Below are 25,163 nucleotides of genomic sequence, written 5' to 3'. Positions count from 1 at the left end.
AGCTATGCATTTGTTTAAAATAATTTTTTATGCATCCAAAACAGACCCAAATGCATTATGAGGGTTAAGAACAGACCTTAAAGACAGAGTCCTTATCCTTCTGTGTTTGTCTTCGTTCTGGAGTGAAATGTTTGAGAGGTAGGTGGATCGCAGGCCTCCTGGGACCAAACTGCTCTTCTTTCATCACCTTCATGCCGTTCCTTTGAACAAACACAAGAACTCGCTGCTCCTGAGGAACACGAGCATTAACACGTCTAAAAATAATTAGCCAGTGCTGTGGGCTTTCACTCCCAGACCTTCTGCTTCATCAAACACATCCTCTTCAGCCAGTCAGCTGCATCTCTGCAGGAACGCATGGATCCTGAGTCACTTCTTTAAGATTTGTGTTTAAATATCCGAAGGAATAACTGAGCAGCTACTGTAGATCTCGTCTGAGATTCCTCAACATCGTCAGCGCTGATTTACATATTAAAACATTTTAGCAGAAGATTACACTCTCATTAGAAAGGACATTTATGTCTAATGAACAAGAGGCGATGTGATTTGAAAACGATTTGTCTTTGCACTGAGCGCAATGCACTTCTTGGCCTCTGAATAAAACCATTTTGTGAGAAATCTCTACGATTATGTTTGCGAGTCTTAATTCGCTCTTCCACAAATTAAAGCCTAAAAGCTCTTAAACCAGAGCAGAAAGTCTTAAATTCATAAAGTTGTGGAATTAGATGTTGCATGAACTACAAAAAACAAAAAAAAACAATCATCTTCCTCATTATTTCTGTCTTGTTTAACAGCACAAATATCTAAACATCCTTAAATCAAGACACATTTACTGGAGATGCAGAATGAACACATGAAGTATTGTTTTATGAGTTTATTATTAAAACAATAACAAAAATCTGCCAATGGGGAATGAAAACTTGATTTTCCCTTTAATTTAAGTTGATTTTCTGAGCTCGTTAACAGATATTTGTTTTTCTTGTGATCATGAACTCAGTTCATTTTGCATCTTCAGTAAATGTATCTTGATTTAAGAATCTTGTAGAATTATTTGCACTGCAAAACGACTGAAATACAATTTGTGTTCCCTTCAATTTATTCTTTAAATCTTCCTTTCTTGGTCGTAAAAAGGTCTTAAAGTCTTAAATATGCCTTCATAAAACCTGTATAATTTTTCAAGCGTACGCACCAAAGTATAGTCCATTTACACAATTCTTCAATATTTGCCGCAGATGTTTTGCTGCCTTTTCCGTCTTTTATTATCAAACACACAACGCATTGCGAGTCATATTGAACAAGAACACGCGTATCATTTTCACATTTTATTTTACACAACGTAACATATTTGTATGCAGTGTTCGTGTATTATCCCATAAAACAAAGAAATATACAAGTCGTAGTATTGTTTTACTATATGCAGGAAACAGTATTTAATTTGTGCTTAAAAAACATCGTCCCCTCCGTACGTCTTGACACTTGACAGTCTGATATTATAACACACGTACGGTGGCCTGAAACGCTATTAAAAACCACAGAAGTGAAGTGCAAAATCCTCCATTATAATGTGCTTTCCAGAACCCACTCGGACTGGGACAGCGAGGATCTCCCGTTGCGAATCTCGCCCGAGTCCATCTGGGGAATATCGCCGCCACTCATGGATAAACTGCGTTTGGAGCGCAGCGGTTGCGCGTAGCTCGCGTACGCCGGCTGTTTGCAGGAGTTTACGTTGAGCGAGTGACGTCGACTGACGCGCACGCAGCTAGCCGGGATCGTCTGATAGTTGTGGAGGCTCTGGAGCTGCGCTCTGCGTGACGTCGGCGTCACTATTGTGGAATAGGCGCGTACGGTGGGACGCACCTTGGCCGAGTTGTTCCTGTTGGTGTTGTCTGGCTCTACGTCGACTTGCGTGTCTGTGCGCGACGGACGGACGGGACTGGGAGACGCCGGATGCCAACTGTGGCTAGCGGCGGACGTGGTGACGGTGCAGTCCGGAAGAACCGGCTTGGACGCTCGGGATGGGACGGATTCACTCTGCGGCGACACCTTCCGACACGCGTCCGGACCCAGAACCTGCTTGGACATGGATTTGATAATTCCGCAGACCTGATGAGAATGAATGGATTAAGACATATTAAAACATTTCTCCCCAGTTTCATAGACAAGGCTTAATCCTAGTCCCAGACTTAAATGCATGTCTGGGTAATTTCAACTGAAAGAAACTTGCTCTTGAGTGATCTTAAAGGGGTCATCGGATGCCCATTTTCCACAAGTTGATATGATTCTTTAGGGTCTTAATGAAAAGTCTATAACATACTTTGGCTAAAATATCTCAATGGTAGTTTAAAAAACACCTTTTTGCCCTGTCAAAATCAGCTCTGTTTTCAGCGAGCTGTCTTTTAGTCCATGTTGCTTTAAATGCTAATGAGCTCTGCTGGCCCCGCCCCTCTCTTCCGTGGAGTGACGAGCAGACTGTAAACTTCAGCCGCAAATTAGCACATTATTAGGAAAGGCGACTTGCAAAGATTCATAAAAAAACCTTATACTCACTTCTTCTGTAGATAAAGCTGGATCACGAATGATTCGCGCGAACATAAACACATTTATGCAGATCGGGATCAGCGCATTCCCTTAAAAACGAAAGTAACGTTAATCCTCTGCGTCTTCAGCGGCTCAGATGTCGGGAGTAAATGACGACTGCTATATTCATTATTACATCCAACAGCAAAACACCTCAATCGCTTAATCGGAGACGTTCTCGTCCTCCCCTGCTCCGGAGTGGACACAATGGCGGACAGCTCTCAGCTCACTCAGGGCGGGTCTAAGGTAAGACGGACTTGTCAATCAACTATCGTGGGAGGGGCCTGTACAGAACTTCGTCATTCTGACAGGAATCTCAGAACAGCCTGATTTGAGAAAGGGGATTTTAAAACAGGGATTTAAATAAAACCACTGGGTGGATGTTTATCATTATAGGATGGATGTGTACACACTTCCAACATTTATGTTCAAACAATTTGTAAAGTGAATTTTGCATCCGATGACCCCTTTAAAATATGTCAGATTCATTGTTTTGCCTCAAGATGCACACCAGTAATGTTTTTATCTAAGGCATATTTATAAAAGCTACTTAAATGTCCTGTTTGAACTATGGCCTAATCCTGGCTTAACCTAAACCCTGTCTGTGAAACCAGACCTTAAACACAAGATTAGGCAAGGCAAGTTTATTTATATAGCACATTTCATACACAATGGTAATTCAAAGTGCTTTACATAAAAGGAAGTGAAATAGTCATTAAAAATAATAAGAAATTAAAAATAATAAAAATCAACAATAAAACAAAGTGATTTAAAAATTCATTTGAAAAGAATGTAAAACATTTAAGAATAGAAAGTGATTATACATAGTGCAGTCAGTTGGGACGTAGCACAGTGCTCATTCAACAAATGCACAGCTAAACAGATGAGTTTTGAGTCTGGATTTAAAAGTGGCTAATGTTTTAGCACATCTGATCTCTTCTGGAAGCTGGTTCCAACTGCGGGCGGCATAATAGCTAAAAGCAGACTCCCCTTGTTTTGTGTGAACCCTTGGTATTTCTAACTGACTCGATCCTAATGATCTGAGTGGTCTGTTAGGTTTATATTCAGTGAGCATATCTCCAATGTATTTAGGTCCTAGGCCATTTAGAGATTTATAAACGAGTAAAAGTGCTTTAAAATCAATCCTAAATGTAACTGGAAGCCAGTGTAAGGACCTGAGGACTGGTGTGATATGCTCAGATGTTCTGGTTCTAGTCAGAATCCTGGCAGCAGCGTTCTGGATGAGCTGCAGCTGTCTAATGGTCTTCTTTGGAAGGAGACCATTACAATAATCCACCCTGCTGGTGATAAAGGCATGAACCAGTTTCTCCAAGTCTTGACTGGACACAAAACATCTAATTCTTGCAATGTTTTTGAGATGATAGTATGCTGATTTAGTTACTGCTTTGACATGACTACTAAAACTAAGGTCTGTCTCCAGAATCACCCCAAGATTTTTGACTTGGTTTTTAGTTGATTGACCCCTAGAGTCAAGGTATGCATTCACCTTGAGAACTTCATCTTTGTTTCCAAATGCAATGACTTCAGTTTTCTCCTTGTTTAACTGAAGAAAGTTCTGGCACATCCAACAGTTTATTTCATCAATGCATTGGCAGAGGGAGTCAATGGGGCTGTAGTCATTTGGAGATAAGGCTAGGTAAATCTGGGTATCATCAGCATAGCTGTGATAGGCAATTTGGTTCTTTCTCATTATTTGACTTAGTGGGAGCATATACAGGCTAAACAAGAGCGGTGCAAGAATTGAGCCTTGTGGGACTCCGCATGTCATGGACGTCCACTTAGACTTATGCTCTCCTATACTCACATAATAACCTCTCCCTTCTAAGTATGACCTGAACCATTTGAGTACCATCCCAGAAAGCCTGACCCAGTTTTCCAGTCTCTCTAGAAGTATGTTATGATCAACAGTGTCAAACGCAGCACTAAGATCTAGTAGTACCAGCACTGATATTTTGCCAGAATCAGAATTAAAGCGAATATCATTTATTCATTCCAGGTATCCATTTGAGTTTAAGTAGTTGTTCAGCTGATTAAAAACTACCTTTTCAATAATCTTACCTATGAATGGAAGATTTGATATTGGTCTATAGTTGTTCAACATGGTGTTATCAAGATTGCGCTTTTTCAGAAGGGGCTTAACAACTGCAGTTTTCAGGGAGTTTGGAAAAGTCCCAGAAAGAAGTGAAGCGTTCACCACTTCTAAGAGATCTGCTTCTAAACAGTTAAGCACACTTTTGAAAAAAAGATGTGGGAAGTGTGTCAAGATAGCAGGTTGATGATTTAAAGTGCTGTACTATTTCTTTCAATCAATTGCTTCAAAAACAGACATAGTCACTTCTTTTTGAAATTGCGGTCGAATCTGTGTGACCTCTGCAAAAGTAGATATGCCAATCTCCTTTCTGATATTATTGATCTTCTCAGAAAAGAAGGAAGCAAACTCATTGCATTTGCTGTCGGAGAGCATTTCACTGGGAATCTGACTTGGGGGGTTTGTCAGTTTCTCCACAGTAGCAAAAAGAGTGCGAGAGTTGTTTAAGTTACTGTTTATAAGGTTTGAGAAGAAGGTCTGTCTAGCTGTGGCTAGTTCCACATTGAAAGCATGAAGGCTGTCTTTATAGATGCTGTAGTGAATTTCCAGTTTTGTCTTCCGCCACATCCGCTCAGCTTTTCTGCATTGTCTTTTCATACTCTGAACTGCAGATTAAAGGGATAGTTCACCCAAAAATGAAAATTACGCCATTAATTACTCGCCATTATTGCCCCTCGTGTCGTTCCAAACACGTAAGACCTCCGTTCATCTTTGGAACACAAATTAAGCTATATTTGTGACCCTGGACCACAAAACCAGTAATAAGGCTTTTGAGAAAGCTGAATAAATAATCTTTCCGTTGATGTATGGTTTGTACCATACATCAATGGAAGCATTGCTGTCTATGGAGGGTCAGAGAGCTCTCAGATTTCATCAAAAATATCTTAATTTGTGTTCTGAAGATGAACGAAGGTCTTACGGGTTTGAAACGTCACGAGGGCGAGTAATTAATGACAGAATTTTCATTTTGGGGTGAACTATCCCTTTAAACTCTCATTATTAGAAATTACATTTATTCCGAAAATTTGGAAACCTATATTAGATCACCTGGAAATATAATTGTTCCATATTAGTTACACTGTCTTTTATTTTTGTAATTTTCATTGGAATATTTTTTATTTATTTTTCGTGTTATGTTCTGTATACCTTCAAGAATATTCTGATTTGATTGACCTTTTAACATCATATGTATCAGAGATTTTTATCTCTGACAATTAATACTTTTTCAGTTTCCCTTTATTTTTTTATATTTATATCCGTGCCATACTACTGTTGTTCTTTTTGGACCATGCTTGTTGATCTAGTTTATATTTTATAAGAGAACTAAATAAAGTACAAAAAAAAGAAAAGAAAAGAACAGCATTTATTTAAAACATTAAAGAAAGTACATTTATGTCTAATGAACAAGAGGCGATGTGATTTGAAAACGATTTGTCTTTGCACTGAGCGCAATGCACTTCTTGGCCTCTGAATAAAACCATTTTGTGAGAAATTTCTACGATTATGTGTGCGAGTTTTCCTCTTGTTGTACTCTGTCTTAATTCACTCTTTCACAAATTAAGGCCTAAAAGCTCTTAAATCAGAGCAGAACGTCTTAGTAAGAAAAATATATACGTCCTGCGTCATCTGCCCGGAACGGCTTCCACCTACAACAGTCAGCGGAAGTGAGAGAAAAGTGTTTATTACATTTTAAATATGGATGTTTTTCTTACAAAAATGCATCAATTCACTACAGTAGGCCTTTATTAACCCCTGGAGACGTGTGAGGCATGTTTTATTATGGATGGATGCACTTTATTTGACTACTTTTGGAGAGTTGAACAGAAACACCCATTCACTGCCATTCTAACGCTTGGAAGAGTCAGGATCATTTTTAATGTGACTCTGATTGGATTCGTCTGAAAGAAGAAAGTCATATACGCCTAGGATGCTTTGAGGGTGAGCAAAACATGGGCTAATTTTCATTTTTGGTTGAACTAACCCTTTAAGAAGCACCCTCAGCGATTTGATTCTAGAGCCGGGCTGGTTATATCTCTTCAAAAATAATCGTAAAAAATGTTTTGAGGGTCGTAGCACTGCAAAAAATTATTCTCTTACTTAGTATTTTTTTCTTGTTTTCTAAAAATCTTGAATCAAGATGAATTTACTGTACAAGTAAAATTACTTAAGATATTATGTCTTGCTTTCTGTAAAAAAAATAAATAAATAATCAAATTTTTGTTAGTTTTTGCTTCAAACAAGCAAAAGTATCTGCAACAATGGGGCAAGAAAAATAATATTGTTTAGCCTTTGAATTAAGATTATTTTTCTTACACCATTGGCAGATATTTTTGTTTGTTTTAAGCAAAAACTAACAAAATTTAGATTTTTTTGATTTTTAGAAAACAAGACTTAATATCTTAAATAATTTTACTTAAGTAAATGCATCTTGATTTAAGAATGTATAGAAATTTATACTAGAAAACAAGACAAAAATAAAAAAAATTTGTAGTGAAAGCACTTTTTTTCGCAAAGTTTCATTCCTTACTAAAAGCTATGGATTTTTTAGAAGTGTTGATAATTGCGCAGACCTGATGCTCGGACTGCGAGCGCACATCGCCCAGCTCCAGGCCCTTATCCGCGCCCTCCTGCTGGCACACCCGGTAGCGCACGATGAGGAAGATGATGAAGGCCAGGACAGACGCCACGATCAAGCCGCCGATGATGACCACGATGGTGCCGCCGAGGAACTGCGACTGCATGAAGTGGCAGCGAAGGTACTGCGGCTCTGTGGCGAAGTGAACGCAGCCCACCACGCGTGTGGCCGTGAGCGCCGTCATGGCGTCGTCGTAAATGGCCAGAACGCAAAGATCGTACGTGGTTCCTGCTGCCAGGTTGTTGACCGTGATACTTTTACTGGTCGGAGGAATCATTCTGCAAGAAACAGCCATCAGCAAACATGCAGTCAGAAATATTGCTAGAACCAGTCAACGTGCATCATTCAGAACATAATTAATGAGCTGTTCTTCATCATATCTGACCCTGCAGCACAGAAGCAGTCATAAGCAGCACAGCTATATTTGTAGCAATAGCCAACAATACATTGTATGGGTCAAAATTATACATTTCTCTTTTATGCCAAAAATCATTAGGATATTAAGATCATGTTCCATGAAGATATTTAGTAAGTTTCCTACCGTAAATATATCAAAACTTCATTTTTGATTAGTAATATGCATTGCTAAGAACTTCATTTGAACAACTTTAAAGGAGATTTTCTCAATATTTAGATTTTTTTGCTCCCTCAGATTCCAGATTTTCTAATAGTTGTATCTCAGCCAAATATTGTCCGATCCTAACAAAAGATTATTTATTCAGCTTTCAGATGATGCATAAATCGCAATTAAAAAAAAAAAAAGACACTTATGACTGCACTGTAAAAAAAAGAAAAGAAAAAAAAGTTGAGCCAACTTAAAATGTTACGGCAACCAGCTTCAGCAGATTTTTGAGTTTTCTCAACTTGTCGTTTTAAGTTTATGCAACAAAAATGTGAGAATCTCCCACAAATATAAGCTGAGCAAACTCAAAAATCTGCTGAAGCTGGTTGCCTTAAAATTTTAAGTTGGCTCAACTTTCTTTTTTTTTTTACAGTGTGGTTTTGTGCTCCAGGGCCACATTTGATCCCATTAGGGATACATTGTAATGAGAAGGAACTTCTTTTAGTACCTTTGAGGAAGAAAAGAAATGCAACTGCAAGTACAACACGTTGCAAAAATGATTTTCAGGTAAAAAATGTAATTTATTAAAACGTCGCGGGAACATTGAACGTTGGAATGTCCAGTTTTCATGATTCTAACGCTATTTAAAGGTTACAAAAATGTTTCTTATATCATTCTCCTAACTGTATTGTTTCCCAAAATATAACGTGTTTTAACGTTTATTTTTAATAGTTTAATTTATTATACACCTGCGCGCAATCACAGTATTGAATGAGTCTTATGAACCGGTTCTTTTTAGTGAATCAAACCCGTACAGAGCAACCAGTGCAATCTGATTCCCAAACAAATGAATCTTATGAGCCGGTTCTTTTTAGTGCATAAGAGCGTGCTGCGCAATCAGTGTAGACTGATTGCCGTGTGATTTTTATGACTCTTCATTTTAGTGTTTCAAAACAATACAGCACGTCAACTGTAGTCTGATTCCTGAATGAATGACTCGTATGAGCCGGTTATTTTTGGTGAATCAAAACAATACAGTGCAAACATTGCAGTCTAATTCCCCCCCAAAGAATGACTCTGAGTCGATTTGTTTTAGTGACTCAGAACAATACAATGTGGCCACTGTAGCCATTTAATCTTGGTGAATAAAACAACTTAGTGTTATCCTGTGAGACTGAGTTATTGATTGGTTGTTCATAATAGCATGAAAAGACAAATGGAAGGGGACACAAATAAATTGAGTTTATGAGTAGTTAATCTTCCCTTTGAAGAGAAGACAAGTTGACAGATGTTTGTTCTTGTTTTAAGCTTAAACTCACTTTCTTTTGACAAATTTCTCAGAAAACAAGACTTCATATTGCAAGACATTTTGCTTCCCAACTAAATACAGTATATCTTAATTTAAGAGTGTTAAGATTTATTTGTACTTTTCTTTTAAAAGTTATATAAATGTTAGGACAAAACATTCTTAAAGTAATGTTTATGGAATGTTTTTATAACTTTATCAATATTTGGTGTATGTCCTCATAATGTTGAGAGAAAATCTCAAAACATCCTTCTGATGTTATTTGTACTTGATGAACATCTAAGAAATGTTTTTGTAACTTTTAAATGATGTTATAATCACAAGAAACCGGACATTTTAAAGTTCTTAGAATATTATTAAAAACTTTAAAATAAAGTTATATTTTGGGAAACAAAATTAGTAGAACCTTGAGAAATTTTTTTTTTTAACTTTAAAAAAAAATAAAAATGTAATAACATTTTATAAATCACACGAAGAAAACTCGACATTTTAGTGTTTTATATACTATTAAAAATAAACGTTCAAACACATATTTTGGGAAACAATATAGTTCGTAGAACATCGTAAGAAACGTTTTTGTAACCTTGAAATAATATTATAATCATGGCAAGAAAACTGGACATTTTAATGTTTTTAAGAAACATCGTACAGTTTTCTGTTCATGCAGACAGAAGAATGCATGTGCAAGGAACACTAACAGAACCAAACTTTATATGGCTTCGTCATTTAGAAAGTATTCCCAGCCCTACTCATCATCTGGATGGTGATTTTGTGAAGCTTATCTGCAGTTGTCGCACAGCCGTAAAGCCTCTGGTTCCCAGCTGCTGTAAATGAGACCCAAATCTCCCTTCATGAGCTGCTGAACCCCTCCAGACCGTTTAGATTACTGCTGCACTGTTAGTGCACTTTCTTCTTTCCTCCAACATCATTTGTAAAGTCTGTAGAGCCAGCTGAGCAGCTCTGTTTCACCAGATACACATAACAAACCTGCCGTACACTTAAAAAAAAAATTTTTGCAAACGTAAAATTTTAAGGCAACCAGCTTCAGCAGATTTTTGAGTTTTCTCAACTTGTTGTTTTAAGTTTATACAACAAAAAGTTGAGAGAACTCAAAAATCTGCTTGCCTTAAAATTAAGTTTGCTCAACTTTTTTTGTACGCAACTCGAATGTGTGTAAAGAAGCTTTAGCACGACACACTCTGGTCTTGTTTTTGTCTTTTAGGACAATTAATATCAATCTGACTGCACTGACACTATCGGATGAGAACAAAACTTGAACCCAGCTAATGTTCCCATAAAGTTAAAAAATGTTCTGAATGTTTTTTTCTTGGTTATGTGAACATTAAGGGATAATTCTAGTGTATCATTTTACAAATCATGTTACTTTTGAATATTCTGAAACAAGTAGCAACATTTAAACATCTAAAATGTTAGACAAACGTCCAACTAAAATGTTTCAGGAAGAGGAGTTCCATGAACTATGTATAAATGATGTTTTTGTGTTAATGTTTTGAGAACATTATTAAAGACTAGATCATTTTAAATGAGCATTCCATTAACGTTACTTCAAAAACGTTTGTTAATAACTTTTAAGCAAAACATTCTGGCAATGTTCTCTCAGTTTTTAAAAACGTTATTTAAAGGTTCTCTGAACGTTCAAAACGTCCAGGTTTCTTTTTTTTATTGTTTTAGAAATGTTGAATTAAATGTTGAATGTTTAGAAAAAAAGGGTTTTTTTTTTGTTATATGAACGTTAAAGGAACATTCCACTATATCGTTTTGCAAACATTATGGGAACATTACTTTTGAATGTTCTTAGAATGTTCTGAAATAAGTAGTAACATTTAAAAATGTTAGACGGACATCCAACTAAAACGTTCCATGAATGATACAATAACGATACATTTACATTTAAAAAACCATTAAAGACCAGACAACATTGAACAGATGTTCTCTTAATGTTAAAGTTGCTTCATAATTGATCAATTAATTGAATTTAAAAAAAAAAAAGTGACTTCAGTGTTTTATTCATCCGTCTGTGCACTGCTCTCTCTGAAAAGGGGTGGTTGATTGCGATTTCACTTTTTTAACGTTAGTTAGTGTGTAATGTTGCTGTTTGAGCATGAACAATATCTGCAAAGTTCCGACGCTGAAAGTTCAATGCAAACGGAGATATTGTCTTTTAAAACTATGGCAGTGTAATGCCTACAAAAACGGCTCGTAGAGACTACAACGAGCTACTTCCTGGGTCTGATACGTCACGGATCCAGATAAACCCCGCCCCCGGGAACATGCAGCAAAGGGGGCGGGGCCATGCTGCGCTGCTTTAGAGAAGAGGAAGAGAAAACTAGGGGTGCATGTAAAAATCTATTCATATATGAATCGCGATTCTGTCCTTTAACAATTCTAATGGATTCACAAGTTTCAAAATCATATGTTTTAAATCAGCTGTTCTTAATACTGCTTCTCGCGTCACCCTGCTCTGCATCTCTCTCTCTCATTCAGATCGTCAGATCAGCTCCAACAAACTGGTCCAATTATACACTTATTTTCACAGCAATGAGAAGCGTTATGCATGGACGCGTGTGCAGTTGCTGTGCTGTATTAAAGCTTTAATCAGGATAAAACCGTATATTAAACGCTAACAGAAGCAGTAGCACTTACAAATAACAGCGTATCTAAAAGTATGAGACAACAATAAACAAACAAACATACCATTAAGAGCCGTGCTTGCACAGGTTCTGCGGATCCTCTTCACTAATATCCTCTGCGTCTCAATCAGGCTCAAATTGATAAGCAATATAGACGACGCCATTGTTTACAATACAACCGGAGCACATGCCGCTGAGCTGAGGGGCGGGACGTTCAGACGCACGCTCGGCGGTTTAGCCAATCACAACACACTAGACCAGATAACCAATCTGAGCCCATCACATACTTCTGAGGGAGGGGCTTCATAAAACCAGGAAATAATCAAGGCGTTTGTGGAATAAAGATAAATTATGTGAAAAATAATGCTTTTTTTTTTAAAACGAAGCATGAACACATGTTTGACTGCACCCCATAAAACACAATCAAGCCTAGAAAAAAAAAAACAGTCAACCACTCCTTTAAAGGTGTTTAGAACCAAACATGCTCACCTGTATACTAACGAGTCGTCGTAAGTGCCATTGTATTGGACCTGGAACATCCGAATCCCTGGAATATTCCTCTGGAAGTTGAACTTCACCAGAGCCGTGGATGAGGTGATCTCCGAGATCAGGACCCTCTTCTCCTGTCCACCCTTGTTGCCCATCGAGGAGCCTCCGTCTCCGCCCGTCTTGGCAGAAGTGGCGATGTCAGACGACCCCGGATCCGGCTCTTGGACCATACTGGTGTCGTTAGTGAAATGCGGCAGTTTGGTGATGAGCAGGTCCACCGTCTGCTGCGCCTCTCCAGGACGGGTTGGAAGCGACGCAAGTGAAAGATCCAGAGTCCTTGACCGTGCTGATCAGGATGTCCAGGGTCCCGTCCGAATGGAGAACGGTGCGACTGGAGTTGAACACCAGCTTTCCGTCCGGAGCGATCCAGTGGATGATGGGATCCGGGTCGCCTCGGGCTTTGCAGCGCAAGGAAACCTGCTGGCCTTCGAGAGCGCGAGTCTCTTGCGAGTGTCTAGTGATGAGCGGCGGCTCGCAAAGGAACTCCTCCTCGGATACGGTCCAGAAATAGCGTCCGGCGAGATGCTGCGGAGCCGCGCAGGTTTCCAGATCATCCTCACGTCGTAATCTCCGAAGCCACAGCAACTCGCAGTTACAGTGCAGCGGGTTTCCTCCGAAACTCAACGCGAAAGACGACGGACCCAAAACGCCAGACGTGGCTAAAACTCCGGCGCGCTGGAAAACCGGATCCGGCGGAAGCTTGTGGAGCTTATTGGACGTTACATCCAGACGCTTGAGCTTCTGAAGCCCGGAGAAGGTTCCTTCGGGAATGTAGTTGATCATATTGTGGTCCAGGTTTAAAGTGTGCAAGTTGCTCATGAGCTGGATGGCGATCCACGGCACGCTCTCCAGGTTGTTGTAGGATAAATCCAGCTCTTCCAGCGCGAGAAGGTCGTTGAATGCTCCTATGTAGATGTGCGTGAGCTGGTTGTTGTTGAGAATGAGATGGTGCAGCTTGGACATGCCGCTAAACGTATCGTTCGTTATGTGGGTCAAGCGGTTGCTGTCCAGATGAAGGGCGCGGAGGTTCTCCAAATCGTTGAAAGCGTGAGGCACGACCAGTCCTATCGTGTTCCTAGAAAGCGTCAGGTCCACCAGTTTGGTCATGTTGGCGAAATCCTTCCGCTTGATGCCCGTGATGAAATTGTCCCCCAGTCGGAGCTCGACAGTGCGTCTGTCGATGTTTGGAGGGACAAACAGCAGCCCCTTTTTATCACACAAGGTTGCCAGATTGGGAGACAAAACCTGGCAAATGCAGCGCTTGGGACATACTTGGATCTTCTGGGCCTTTAACGCCATTACAAAAACCATCAAATAAACCAGTAGCGTCTCCATCTGGATTGCGGGTATTGGTTAAACAACCTGGAGAAAGCAAACAGAGGCGATTTTCATCAGTGACAGATCATGAGCAGTGAAAGAAATTTGTACTTTTAGGGCACATTAAATTGATCAGAAGTGACATGTTACAAAAGATTTCACATGAACAGTGTTCTTTTCAACTTTCAATTCATCTGAAATCCTGAAAAATAAAATGTATGACGGTTTCCACAAAAATATTGTGCAGCACGACTGTTTTCAACATTGATAATAATCAGAAATGTTTGTTGAACAGCAAATCAGCATATTAGAATGATTTCTGAAGATCATGTGACGCTGAAGACTGCAGTAATGATGCTGAAAATACAGCTGCATCACAGAAATACATTACAGTTTAACAGATATTCACATAGAAAACAGCTGTTTTAAATTCTAATTTCACATTTTTACTATATTTTTAATCAAATAAATGCAGCCTTGTGAACAGAAGAGACTTTAAAAACCTTTAAAAATCTCACTGACACCAAACTTCTAAATGGCAGTGTATGCAAGATGAGTCATTTATATTTATTTATATTTATTAATATTGCCTAAATAAATGCTAGAAGCTTTCATGTTTAGTAGCATAACAGATTACATCAGAACACACATGGGCTAAAAGCTACAAAACCCTAATTATATTTTTTCTGCTATCTTTAATACATGTACAAACTAGTGCTGTCAAACGATTAATCGCGATTAATCGCATCCAAAATAAAAGTTTTTGTTTACATAATATATGTGTTTGTACTGTGTATATTTATTATGTATATATAAATACAAACACATGCATGTATATATTCAAGAAAAATATGTTATGTTTATATATTAAATATATTTATATATAATAAATGTATATACATGTAAATATTTTCAAAATATATACTGGATGTGTGTGTATTTATATATACATAATAAACAAACACACTACATACACATATATTATGTAAACAAAAACTTTTATTTGGGATGCGTTTGACAGCACTAGTACAAACAAACCAAATAATCCTGTGTAAACAACCACTTCACGACCATCACGTCGTCAGGGAATCTGATGGCTCGAGAAGCTTTCTGGGGACATTTCTTAAAGCTCACGCTCCACTGATGCCTGTTTTTGATATGATAATGTTGATCCTTTCATCTTTGTGTTTGGCGAGATGAAAGACTCCTCTGGCCGTCCAGATACTCATCAGAATTAGTCTGATGTCTCCAAAGACTGAGCAGAGACAAAGAGCATCAACACAGATGCCACATCAGGAGAGAAGCGTCGTTCCCTCGCATCGATTCGCTCGGCTCTTCAGGGCCGCTCGTGTTACTTATTACTTGTGCGGGATGAGAAACGTATTCTCTCTGAATGACTCTTAAGTCCTTGACGAGATATAACATTTCATACCAGCTACGGCTTTCATTAGAATGCTTCTTTGCAAAGTTCATGAATGTTTAATCAAGGATGTTTAATTATGCGTGCATTTACAAAGAAATCTGAGCGTTGGCTCGTGGTTTCTGTTGCTCCGCTTTACAGGGTGTTTCTAACATGCACTAAAATATCAGCAGATCGGTTCTTGTCGCTTCTGTCATTTGTAACCTTGGAAATTCACGTCTCTTCTGAACGTGGAGCGCCGTCACGGGTGATAAGCGCTGAGAATGCGTGCGAAAATAACCTGCTGTACATCACGCCTGTGATCATGAGAGAGTCGGCATCATTAGACTGTCATGCAGACAATAGAGGAGCCGGCTGGAGAGAGACCTGCATGTAAAAACAGGCAATAAAAGTGAAGGATGAAGGTGACACCTGACATCTGACAGTATGGAAGAGCAATGAAAAAGGGAGCGTGCTAAACTATAAAATGCATGAAATAAACAACAGGAACATGCATGCCGATTCATCTTTGTCACATATAAAGGCCACAGCTTTAAATAATGACATGCTGCCACTGAGCAAACGTACGTGACAGTGTTTGCAAAAATGACACAATGCCTCGTCCCCGCTAAAATATGTTCTAAAAGCGTTTTCCTACCGTTCCCATTAAGTTATATAAATGCTATTTTTGAACGTTTTTTTTTTTTTTAAATGTTTTAGTTTTTTTCTTCTTTTTTTTTTTTTTTATGCAAATGTTAAGGGAACATTGTATCATTTCGCAAACATTGTGGGAATGTTACTTTTGAATGTTCTCTTAACGTTCTGAAACAAGTTACATTTAAACGGTCAACTAAAACGCTTCAGGAAAATTTGTTTCATAAATGATATATAAATAACGTTTTTGTGCTAACGTTGTGCTCACAATGTGTGCCCCCCCCCCCCAGCTAGCAAAAATATGTTCTAAGAACGTATCGCTAACATTATAAAATGTTATTTCTGAATGTTTTCTGAATGCTCAAAAATGTCCAGTTTTTTTACACAAACATTATGGGAACGTTACTTTTGAATGGTTTCCGAACATTCTGAAACTAGTAACAATTAAAAAACATTATAGGCGAACATCCACCTAAAATGTTTTAGAAAGAAATGTGTAAATGATGTTTTTGTGCTAACGTTTTGCAAACATGAAAGACCAAATTACTTGGAAAGAACGTTACTGCAACATTGTCAGAACGTTCTGAGAGCATTCCCTGTTAGCTGGTCTAATATAATGAATTGAACATTATTCATATAATCATAACGCACTAAAGCTCACGGGTCAAGGACAAATGACCCGTCTTGTTGGTGTTTAATAGGCGGGTGATGTCACACTCTCTGCATATCAAATGACCTTCCCATCAGCCACTTTATTGAGTCTGTGTCGCTGGTGTTGTTTGCCAACCAGCTGGCTGCATTAGTTGGCAAAGCGTCTGTATTTTCAGCGGGCCGCGCCGCAGTCGCTACTTCCCCTCCGACACACCGCTGTGAATGTGCTATTGGGTGGCTCACAGCGAGCCATATTTCTGTTATTTTGCATCCCATTTTTCCCAGCCAGCTCTCACTGAACCACAAATGAAGCAGCATGACGGATCTCCCGTGATTTGGACGCGTGTGTGTTGTCGAAGAGAGCAGAGTTTGGGTCTGTAGAACATGTCTGTTTCCACACATTCAAACCAAAGCTGATTACGCTGGCACGACTCAACCTCTGCCTTTCAACCGAGCAAACATTCAGTGCACTCATTCTAATGTTGCTCCAAACACGTTTGCCGTTATATGATTGGCTGTCCACAAATTCCCTGCTGACAGCAAAAACATGTTCTAAGAACGTTTTGCTAGCATTCCCATTAAGTTATGAAAACATTAGTTCTGAACATTAAGGGAACATTCCACTGTATCATTTTGCAAACATTATGGGAATGTTACTTTTTGAATGTTCTCTGAACGATCTGAAACAAGTAGCAACATTTAAAAATCGTGCACTGCAAAAAAATTTTTTTAAAAGTTGAGAAAATCCAGGAGATTTTTGAGTTTTCTCAACTTCTTGTTTTCAGTTTATACAACGAAGAGTTGAGAAAACTCAATTTAAAAAATTTTTTACAGTGTATGATGTATAAATAACGTTTCTGTGCTAACGTTTTGAAAACATTATTAAACTCCCCAGCTAACAAAAAGAATGTTTAAGAATGTTCAAAAGATCCAGTTTTTTAAATATATTTTTTCTTGGTTATACTAATGTTAAGGGAACATACAAACATTATGGGAATGCTATTTTTGAATGTTCTCAGAACATTTTAAAACAAGTTGTAACATTTCATAAAACAGATGAACATCCAAATGAAGTTTTTCAGAAATAAAACATTTAATGAACAATATATAAATAATGCTTTTGTGCTAACATTTTCGAGAACATTATTAAACACCACATAACTTTAAACAAATGTTCTATTTACACATTTTATGAACGTTTGTTCATAACGTTGAGAGAACCTTGCCAAAATGTTGTACGAACATTCCTTGTAAGCTATGTTTGAGCTGTTCAAGCTGTTCATTTTCACAACATTCACTAACATTTTTTAAAAGTTATATAAATAATAGAACAAAACGTTCTTAAAGTAATGTTTATGGAATATTCTTATAACTTTATAACTAAAATTTGATTCATGTTCTCAATGTCGAGAGAAATTATTCAGGGATCAGCATTCTCTGAACGTCCTGATGATGTTATTTGTACTTGATTAATGCTCTAAGAAACATTTTTGTAGCCTTATGTTATAATCACCATCACAAGAAAACTGGACATTTTCACATTATAATATACATTCAAAAAACATTCTGTTTTGGGTGAAAATAAACTTAGTACTATGTTGCAAGAAACACCTTTTAAATACAGTTGAGGTCAAAAGTTTACATCCACCTTTCAGAATCTGCAAAATGTTAATTATTTTACTCACTGATGCTCCAGAAGGAAAAACCATGCATTAAGAGCCGGGGCGTGAAAACCTTTTGAATTTGAAGATCAGGGAAATTTTACTTATTTTGTCTTCTGGGAAACATGCAACTATCTTCTGTAGTCTCTGAAGGGCAGTACTAAATGGAAAAAATATCTTAATGCATGGTTTTTCCTTCCGGAGCATCAGTGAGTGTTTGAACCTTCTGTAATAGTTGCATATGAGTCTCTTAGTTGTCCTCAGTGTGAAAAGATGGATCTCGTGATCATACAGTCATTGTTGGAAAGGGTTCAAATACACAAAAATGCTGGAAAACCAAAGAATGTGAGGAGCTGGAGGATTTTTCTGAAGAGCAGCAGGCAGTTTAACTGTTCAGGACAAACAAGAGACTCATGAACAACTATCACTGAACAAATAAACACAGCTGTGGATCATTCAGGGAACAACACAGTATTAAGAATCAAGGGGATGTAAACTTTTGAACGGGGTCATTTTTATAAATTCAACTCTTATGGACAATATGTAAACATCTTTTATGTGAAATATCTTATTCAGGTCAGTACTAAATAAACAATAACATGCATTTTGTATGATCCCTCTTATTTTGGTAAAATAATTAACATTTTGCAGATTCTAAAGGGGGGTGTAAACTTTTGACCTCAACTGTAACATTGCAATTACAAAGAAAATTGGCCATTTTAATGTTTTAGAAACATTTAAATCAATGTTCCCATGTTTTATAAGCTGAATCTATTATCTGGGAGTCTTCCTCTCCACTGTAGTTCTGACGTCTCATTCATGTTTGCGTTCATATTCATAAATGGCAGGTTTGAAAACAGCGAGCGCTATTGGTTAACAGTGCACTGCAGGTGTGTGCAACAGCATGAGGATGAGTTTCCATTTGTGCTTGATTATTTGGATTTGTGCTTTCCACAGTCTGCGTGTAACTTCATAAACTCACGTGTGATCTGTGAGATCAGATCTGACACTGCAGCGGTTATCAGACTATAGCAGATGTTTTCTGCAGTTCCTCACTGCTAAAGACAGTCAGCTGAGTGCATTCTCTTATTTCCTTGCACTGGCTGCCAGTAGTTCGTCTGGACTGATAGATACACATAAATGATTTAAAGAGTGACTGCACACACACACAAACACACTCTCACACACGCACACACTCACACACAAACACAAACACACTCTCACACGCACACACACACACTCACACACACAAACACACTCTCACACGCACACACACACACGCACACGCACACACTCACACACAAACACACTCTCACACACACACACGCACACGCACACACTCACACACACAAACACTCTCACACGCACGCACACTCTCACGCACACACACATGTTTGTTTTTGTGAAAAGGGGACTCTCCATAGGCGTAATGGTTGTTATACTGTACTTACTGTATGTGCTATTGTCCTACACCAATCCTACACCTAAACCTACCCCTTACAGGAGACTGTCTGCTGTTTCAGATTCTCAATACACTCCATTCTGTGTGATTTATAAGCGTTTTGAAAAGTGGGGACATGGAGTAATGTCCTGAAAAGTCACCTTCTCCTTGTAATACCTGCCATACCCTCATCATTATACACATCTATGTCCTCATTTGTCACAAAAACGTGCACACACACACACACCCACACACACACACACACACACACCGATCCTGAGAGTCAGACACTTCATTGATGGATGACTGAGAGTGTGCTTTAATCAGCCGCCCAGACACATAGACTGTTTGACTTTGGGAATGTGATGTGTTTTTGAGTGAATCATCAACAGAAAGAAACCGTAGGGTGGGACCATTTTATTGTTTTGGGTCCCATTGATTTCATTTTATGTTCAAAAAGTATAATGAATCCCAGAGTTTCTGCAGATGAAGGTACATTTAAGACTTTTTAAAACCAAGTAAGGAAATTGGAAGGAAGAAATGAAAGGGGGCACAAAGTGTTTATCAAAATGAAATGAGTTTATGATTAAAACAAGAATATCTGCCAGCAGGGTCAGAAAAGAAGGTTATTTTTCTGCCTCCATTGGCAGATATTTGTTCTTGTTTTAATCAACCTAGAACTAAACTGCTGGTCTCGTCTGTCCAGAGGAGGACGGCACACTGTTTCCGTTAAATACTGTAAAGCTGACACAATCTGCATTGTAAAAAGTGCTGTACGGCGACTTAATCATAAATAAAACTTCATATCTTCATGTTGCATCTCCAGTAAATGCATCTTGATTTAAGGATGTTTAGATATTTGTACAAAAAACAAGACAGAAATACTGAGGAAATGTTCATTTTTTTGCAGTGCATGCAACATTTATTGCCACGACTTTATGAATTTAAGACTTTCTGCTCTGATTTAAGACCTTTTAAGGCTTTAATCCGCGAGTGAACGAAGACTTTTTAAGAAACCTGGACTCTAACTGTTTGGTTTACCAACATTCTTCAACTCTATCCTCGTCTTGTGTTCAGCAGAAGAAAGAAACTCACAGGGTTTAGAACAACGTGAGGGAGAGAAAATGATGACAGTTTTCATTTTTGGGTGAACTGTCCCATCAAAAGGACATCAAGCCTATAGAATATAATAGAATATAATAGAACATTAGACCAGGAAAGAAACAAATGATGTCAATATTAATGCTAGAATTCAGCGAATCTGCTCAGAGAATATATTTCAACCACTTTCACTTACAAAATAAATATTACAAAACAGCCATATCTATCAATCACATGTGTTAAGAACGTTTTTCATAGCATTCCCACCAAGTTATGAAAACATAATTCTTGAATTTGTTCATAATGTCCAGTTATTTTAAATGTATTAAGAATGTTTTTTTTTTCTATGAACATTAAAGGAAGATTCCATTCTGTTATTTTTAACAGTAAAACGTTACATTCGAATGTTCTCGCAACATTTAAAACACCCATGTTTTATATTTAAAGACCATTCCTTCTTGGCTAAGCAAACATTTACATTTGAAAGAAAATGTTATTTATAAATGTCTTATAAACATACAAAACATCCTTATATATATATATGTATATGTGAACAAGTTCTGAGAGCATACAAATAAAATCATGAGGACATTCCGGGAACATTTCCTTTCCTTTGTATATCAAATATTAATAATGTAACAAGAATCTTATTTACATAACCTTTAAAAAGCAGCACTGAAATGTCTCTGTTAGCTGAGTAGTGCACACTGAATGCCTGGAAACAGAGTGTGTATATTTAGGCACGTTCATAAAAACATTTTCAAAAATTGATGCTTTGATTTTAACACCCATGCATCAGATCAAAGGTTATCTGAGCGTATCTCTACAACCCTGAAACAACACTAACATGCTGAAGGGCTCATTTCAAATCCCTGGAGCAGGAAAATCAACCAATTACTGCCTAAAGAGCCTGTCTTCATATGCCAGCATGCACAAGCCTAATTGAACACTCGTGCATTTTCTTACAAAAGCAAAATATATTCAAAAAAATAAAATAAATAATGCATCCCAAGATCGATCTGTGTTAATGAAAAGAGCATAAAGACACTCTGAGTTCTGCACCGTGGTATTTTACCTCGCTGTCCATGAGGGACCCTGATACTGCCACTCAGCTCAATGTAAAATTGCAGTAATAGAATAACCTGCCACCATTCCGAGTCTGCAAATGCATTGCACACGATTTATTGATAACGAAACCTGACATGCATCGTTCATTTCGAGCGCACTCGCAGCAGGTGAAGGCAGTTAGTGACCTTGCAGATGTTCTGATCGAGTGCATTCGTTAAATGTGTTGTTCTGGGTTTCTTTCTCATACCTGTCCTCGAGATCTCGGCGATCTGCTCAGAAAACGCAGGCGCGTGTCTCCGAGCGCATCTGAGGATGGATGCAGTGAGAATGGAGAAGCGTCGGGAGCAAAATCACATCATTTACCTGTAGAAGATATCAGCTTTGCTTCATGAGAGCAAAGCACGCCGTATTTCCACCCAAATCACCGCATTTTCAGCAGCTCCTTCCTTCTGATGACCCAAATAGATCAGTGGGCATCAGATCCTCCCTCATCAGGACCTCCGATGCGCTTCCACACGTCCATGACCGAAGCAGCTAATTAAACGCCGTTCTGGAATGTTTGATGTGTTCATTAGGATTCTCCTTTAATGAAACCGCAGACAGAAGCTCCAGCCGGGATCGCCTCTCCGCATTACGCCTGCATGCACCCAAATCACCAATCCTAGTACGGCGAGGGCTCGGCTCATGAATATTAATTAGGTCATGCCACAGCCGTCCAATTGAACGGCGCGCTTTGGAATATTAATCAAGCACGCTGACGTTGAGACGTTACCCTCCTATGGCGATGGATTGTTCTGGTATAAGATTTTTTGGTCTTCTTTATTTGGTAATATTTGACCCTGCAGCACAGAAGCAATCATAAGCAGCAGCTATATTTGTAGCAATAGCCAACAATACACTGTATGAGTCAAAATTATACATTTTTCTTTTATGCCAAAAATCATTAGATTTTTCATGTTCCATGAAGATATTTAGTAAATTTCCTACTGTAAATATATCAAAACTTAATTTTGATTAGTAATATGCATTGCTAAGAACTTCATCTGAACAACTTTAAAGGTGATTTTCTCAATATTTAGGTTTTTTTGCTCCCTCAGATTCCAGATTTTCAAATAGTTGTATCTCAGACAAATATTGTCCTATAATGCATAAAACTCAATTTAAAAAAATTGACCCTTATGACTGGTTTTGTGCTCCAGGGTCACATATCTCCTGCGTTAAAGCATGCAAACTGCCAAATAAGTTTTGTATCAATAACAAAATTAAGGAAGTGTCTTAGAAAATACTTCATAGAATTTATCCTGCTAAGCATGTTTTGGAAAGATTTAAGCTTAATATTTCTTTGCCTATTTATTCAAGATTATTTTGGAAGGATATGGAATTCTATATTAACAGAAAAATGGAGTGTATGATAGAAATTTGTACATTTGATGTGCTTTTTAATACAGAAAACGAAAATTTTAATGGTAAAGAACAACATATTATACATTTGTTTATTTTATTAGGAAAATATCATGTAGGCCTATAAGAAGAAGTGGGCTCTACGTAGACCAAATTTTCACATTTTATAAATGACATGTATATGACATCTTATATGTAAATCTCTTGGAACAAACAAAAAAGCACTGAAAACATGCTATAATGCTCTGAAAGCATTGAAATGTATGTAATTTTCTTCCTTTCTTTTATCTCTGGCAGCCAATGTTAATTTGATCATGTGAATCTGTAATACCTCTTGTTCTTGTGCCACTGAATTAATAAAGCATTAAAAAAAAAAAGGATTGTTCTGTTATAGGCCTATCAATAATTTCTATATTTTTTAACATACCTTTGTGTTCCAATGGCGAAGGATATATTATTTTAAACTGTTTTGCATTTTATTGTATAAAACCGCAACATTATTACGTAGTTATATAATATTAATTTGAAGTTGTTGATGTTATTTTGTTGTGGTCTAATGGGAAAGCGCGCCTCTAGAATATTAATCGAGCCCGCTGACGTTGAGCTCTAACCCTCCAATGGGAGGGCCGGTCTCATGAATATTAAGTAGCAGGCCTTCGCCGTAGTAGGGTTGGTAAATTCGCCAGCGGTTCGTCAGAGAAAACGCCTTTATGGAGACAGGAGCGACCTGCGCCGAATTCGGATCGGATCTCAACAGTCCGATGTTTGCAGATGGCTGTGATTGTGATGGAGCAGGTCTGAGATCAGTCTGTCTCTAATGCAATGAAACATGCATGCAGGATCTATGCAAATGTGGCATTTTCTGTCAGCGCACTTGCATCCTCATGTTAAAGTCAACAGCACAGCAGACTGTGAATGTCTCCCTCAAGAGGAAGAAGACTAATACATGCTTTATTTGGCTTAAAACAACGGTTTGCAGAAGGTTTGCGTTCAAGTAGGCTATATGTAAATGGAGATCGGGGTTAGTTGTCACATGCTTTGTTATGTTTTGAGTCATAAATGCATGTTGGTTTTAATCAGTTCAAAACTCTACAATTATAATCATTTTCAAATAAAGAACACGCATGCATTAAGACAAAAGTCACTAAATGAAAGGAGATTTGAAACCGTAACCTGAATGATTCAACCCCAGCTACCAAAAATATGTTCTAAGAACGTTGTGTTAATGTTCGCATTATGTTATTTACGAAAAAACATCCCATGAATGGTGTATAAATAAGGTTTAGTGTTAACGGTTTGATAACATTATTATAGACCAGATAACTCTGAATGAATGTTACTACTATTCACTGTTAGCTGTTCTCAAGAGTGTTCACAAATGCTGTACATTTATAAAACTTATTGATTGCAATTTTTTGCATTATTGTTACATAGTTGTTTTACAGTTTTATTCTATCTATTTGTTTTCTATTTATTTATTATACAAAAAGCAAAAAAAAAAAAATAATAATTATATTCTGTCTGTTTTCTTTTTATTTATTATAATTTAAAAAAAAACGTAGCTACGTGTACTGCATTCGGCTGACTGAGACTTGTTATAACACTTGTATATCGTTGCTCTTTTCTCAATTTCGATTGCTTCCATTGCCCTCATTTGTCAGTCGCTTTGGATTAAAGCATCTGCTAAATGACTAAATATTTATAGAAAAGTTTATAATATGTAGTTTATTACACTGCAAAAAAAATATTTTCTAACTTAGTATTTTTGTCTTGTTTTCTAGTATGATTATGATTTAAGACATTAAGTCTTGTTTTCTAAAAAAATATCAGAATTTTGTTAGTTTTTGCTTAAAAATATCTGCCAATGGGGTAAGAAAAATAATCTCAAGATTATTTTTCTTGCCCCATTGCCAGATATTTTTAAGCAAAAACTAACAAAATTTATTTATTTACTTATTTTTTTACAGAAAACAAGACAATATTTTTGATAATATTTTTAGATGTTTATACTAAAAACAAGACAAAAATACTAAGAGAATCTTTTTTGAATGAACAGTGTCTGAAGACTGAAATACACGTCAGA

The 25,163-nt window shown here is 37.5% G+C and overlaps 1 protein-coding gene across 1 annotated transcript; it reads right to left on the bottom strand.

The window, feature by feature from the left end:
• Window positions 1-1,283: 1,283 nt before the first annotated feature.
• lrfn5b (leucine rich repeat and fibronectin type III domain containing 5b) lies at window positions 1,284-22,043 on the bottom strand. The gene is given in 5 exon segments (XM_058755695.1): window positions 1,284-2,100; window positions 7,255-7,597; window positions 12,328-12,623; window positions 12,625-13,749; window positions 21,927-22,043. Coding segments are annotated over 4 exon segments (2,283 nt in total). The 5' UTR covers window positions 13,723-13,749; window positions 21,927-22,043; the 3' UTR covers window positions 1,284-1,554.
• Window positions 22,044-25,163: the final 3,120 nt, after the last annotated feature.

This window comes from Onychostoma macrolepis, chromosome 20 (genome assembly GCF_012432095.1).
Source record: "Onychostoma macrolepis isolate SWU-2019 chromosome 20, ASM1243209v1, whole genome shotgun sequence".
NCBI classification, from domain to species: Eukaryota; Metazoa; Chordata; class Actinopteri; order Cypriniformes; family Cyprinidae; genus Onychostoma; species Onychostoma macrolepis.
This window is presented reverse-complemented; position numbering and strand designations above follow the sequence as displayed.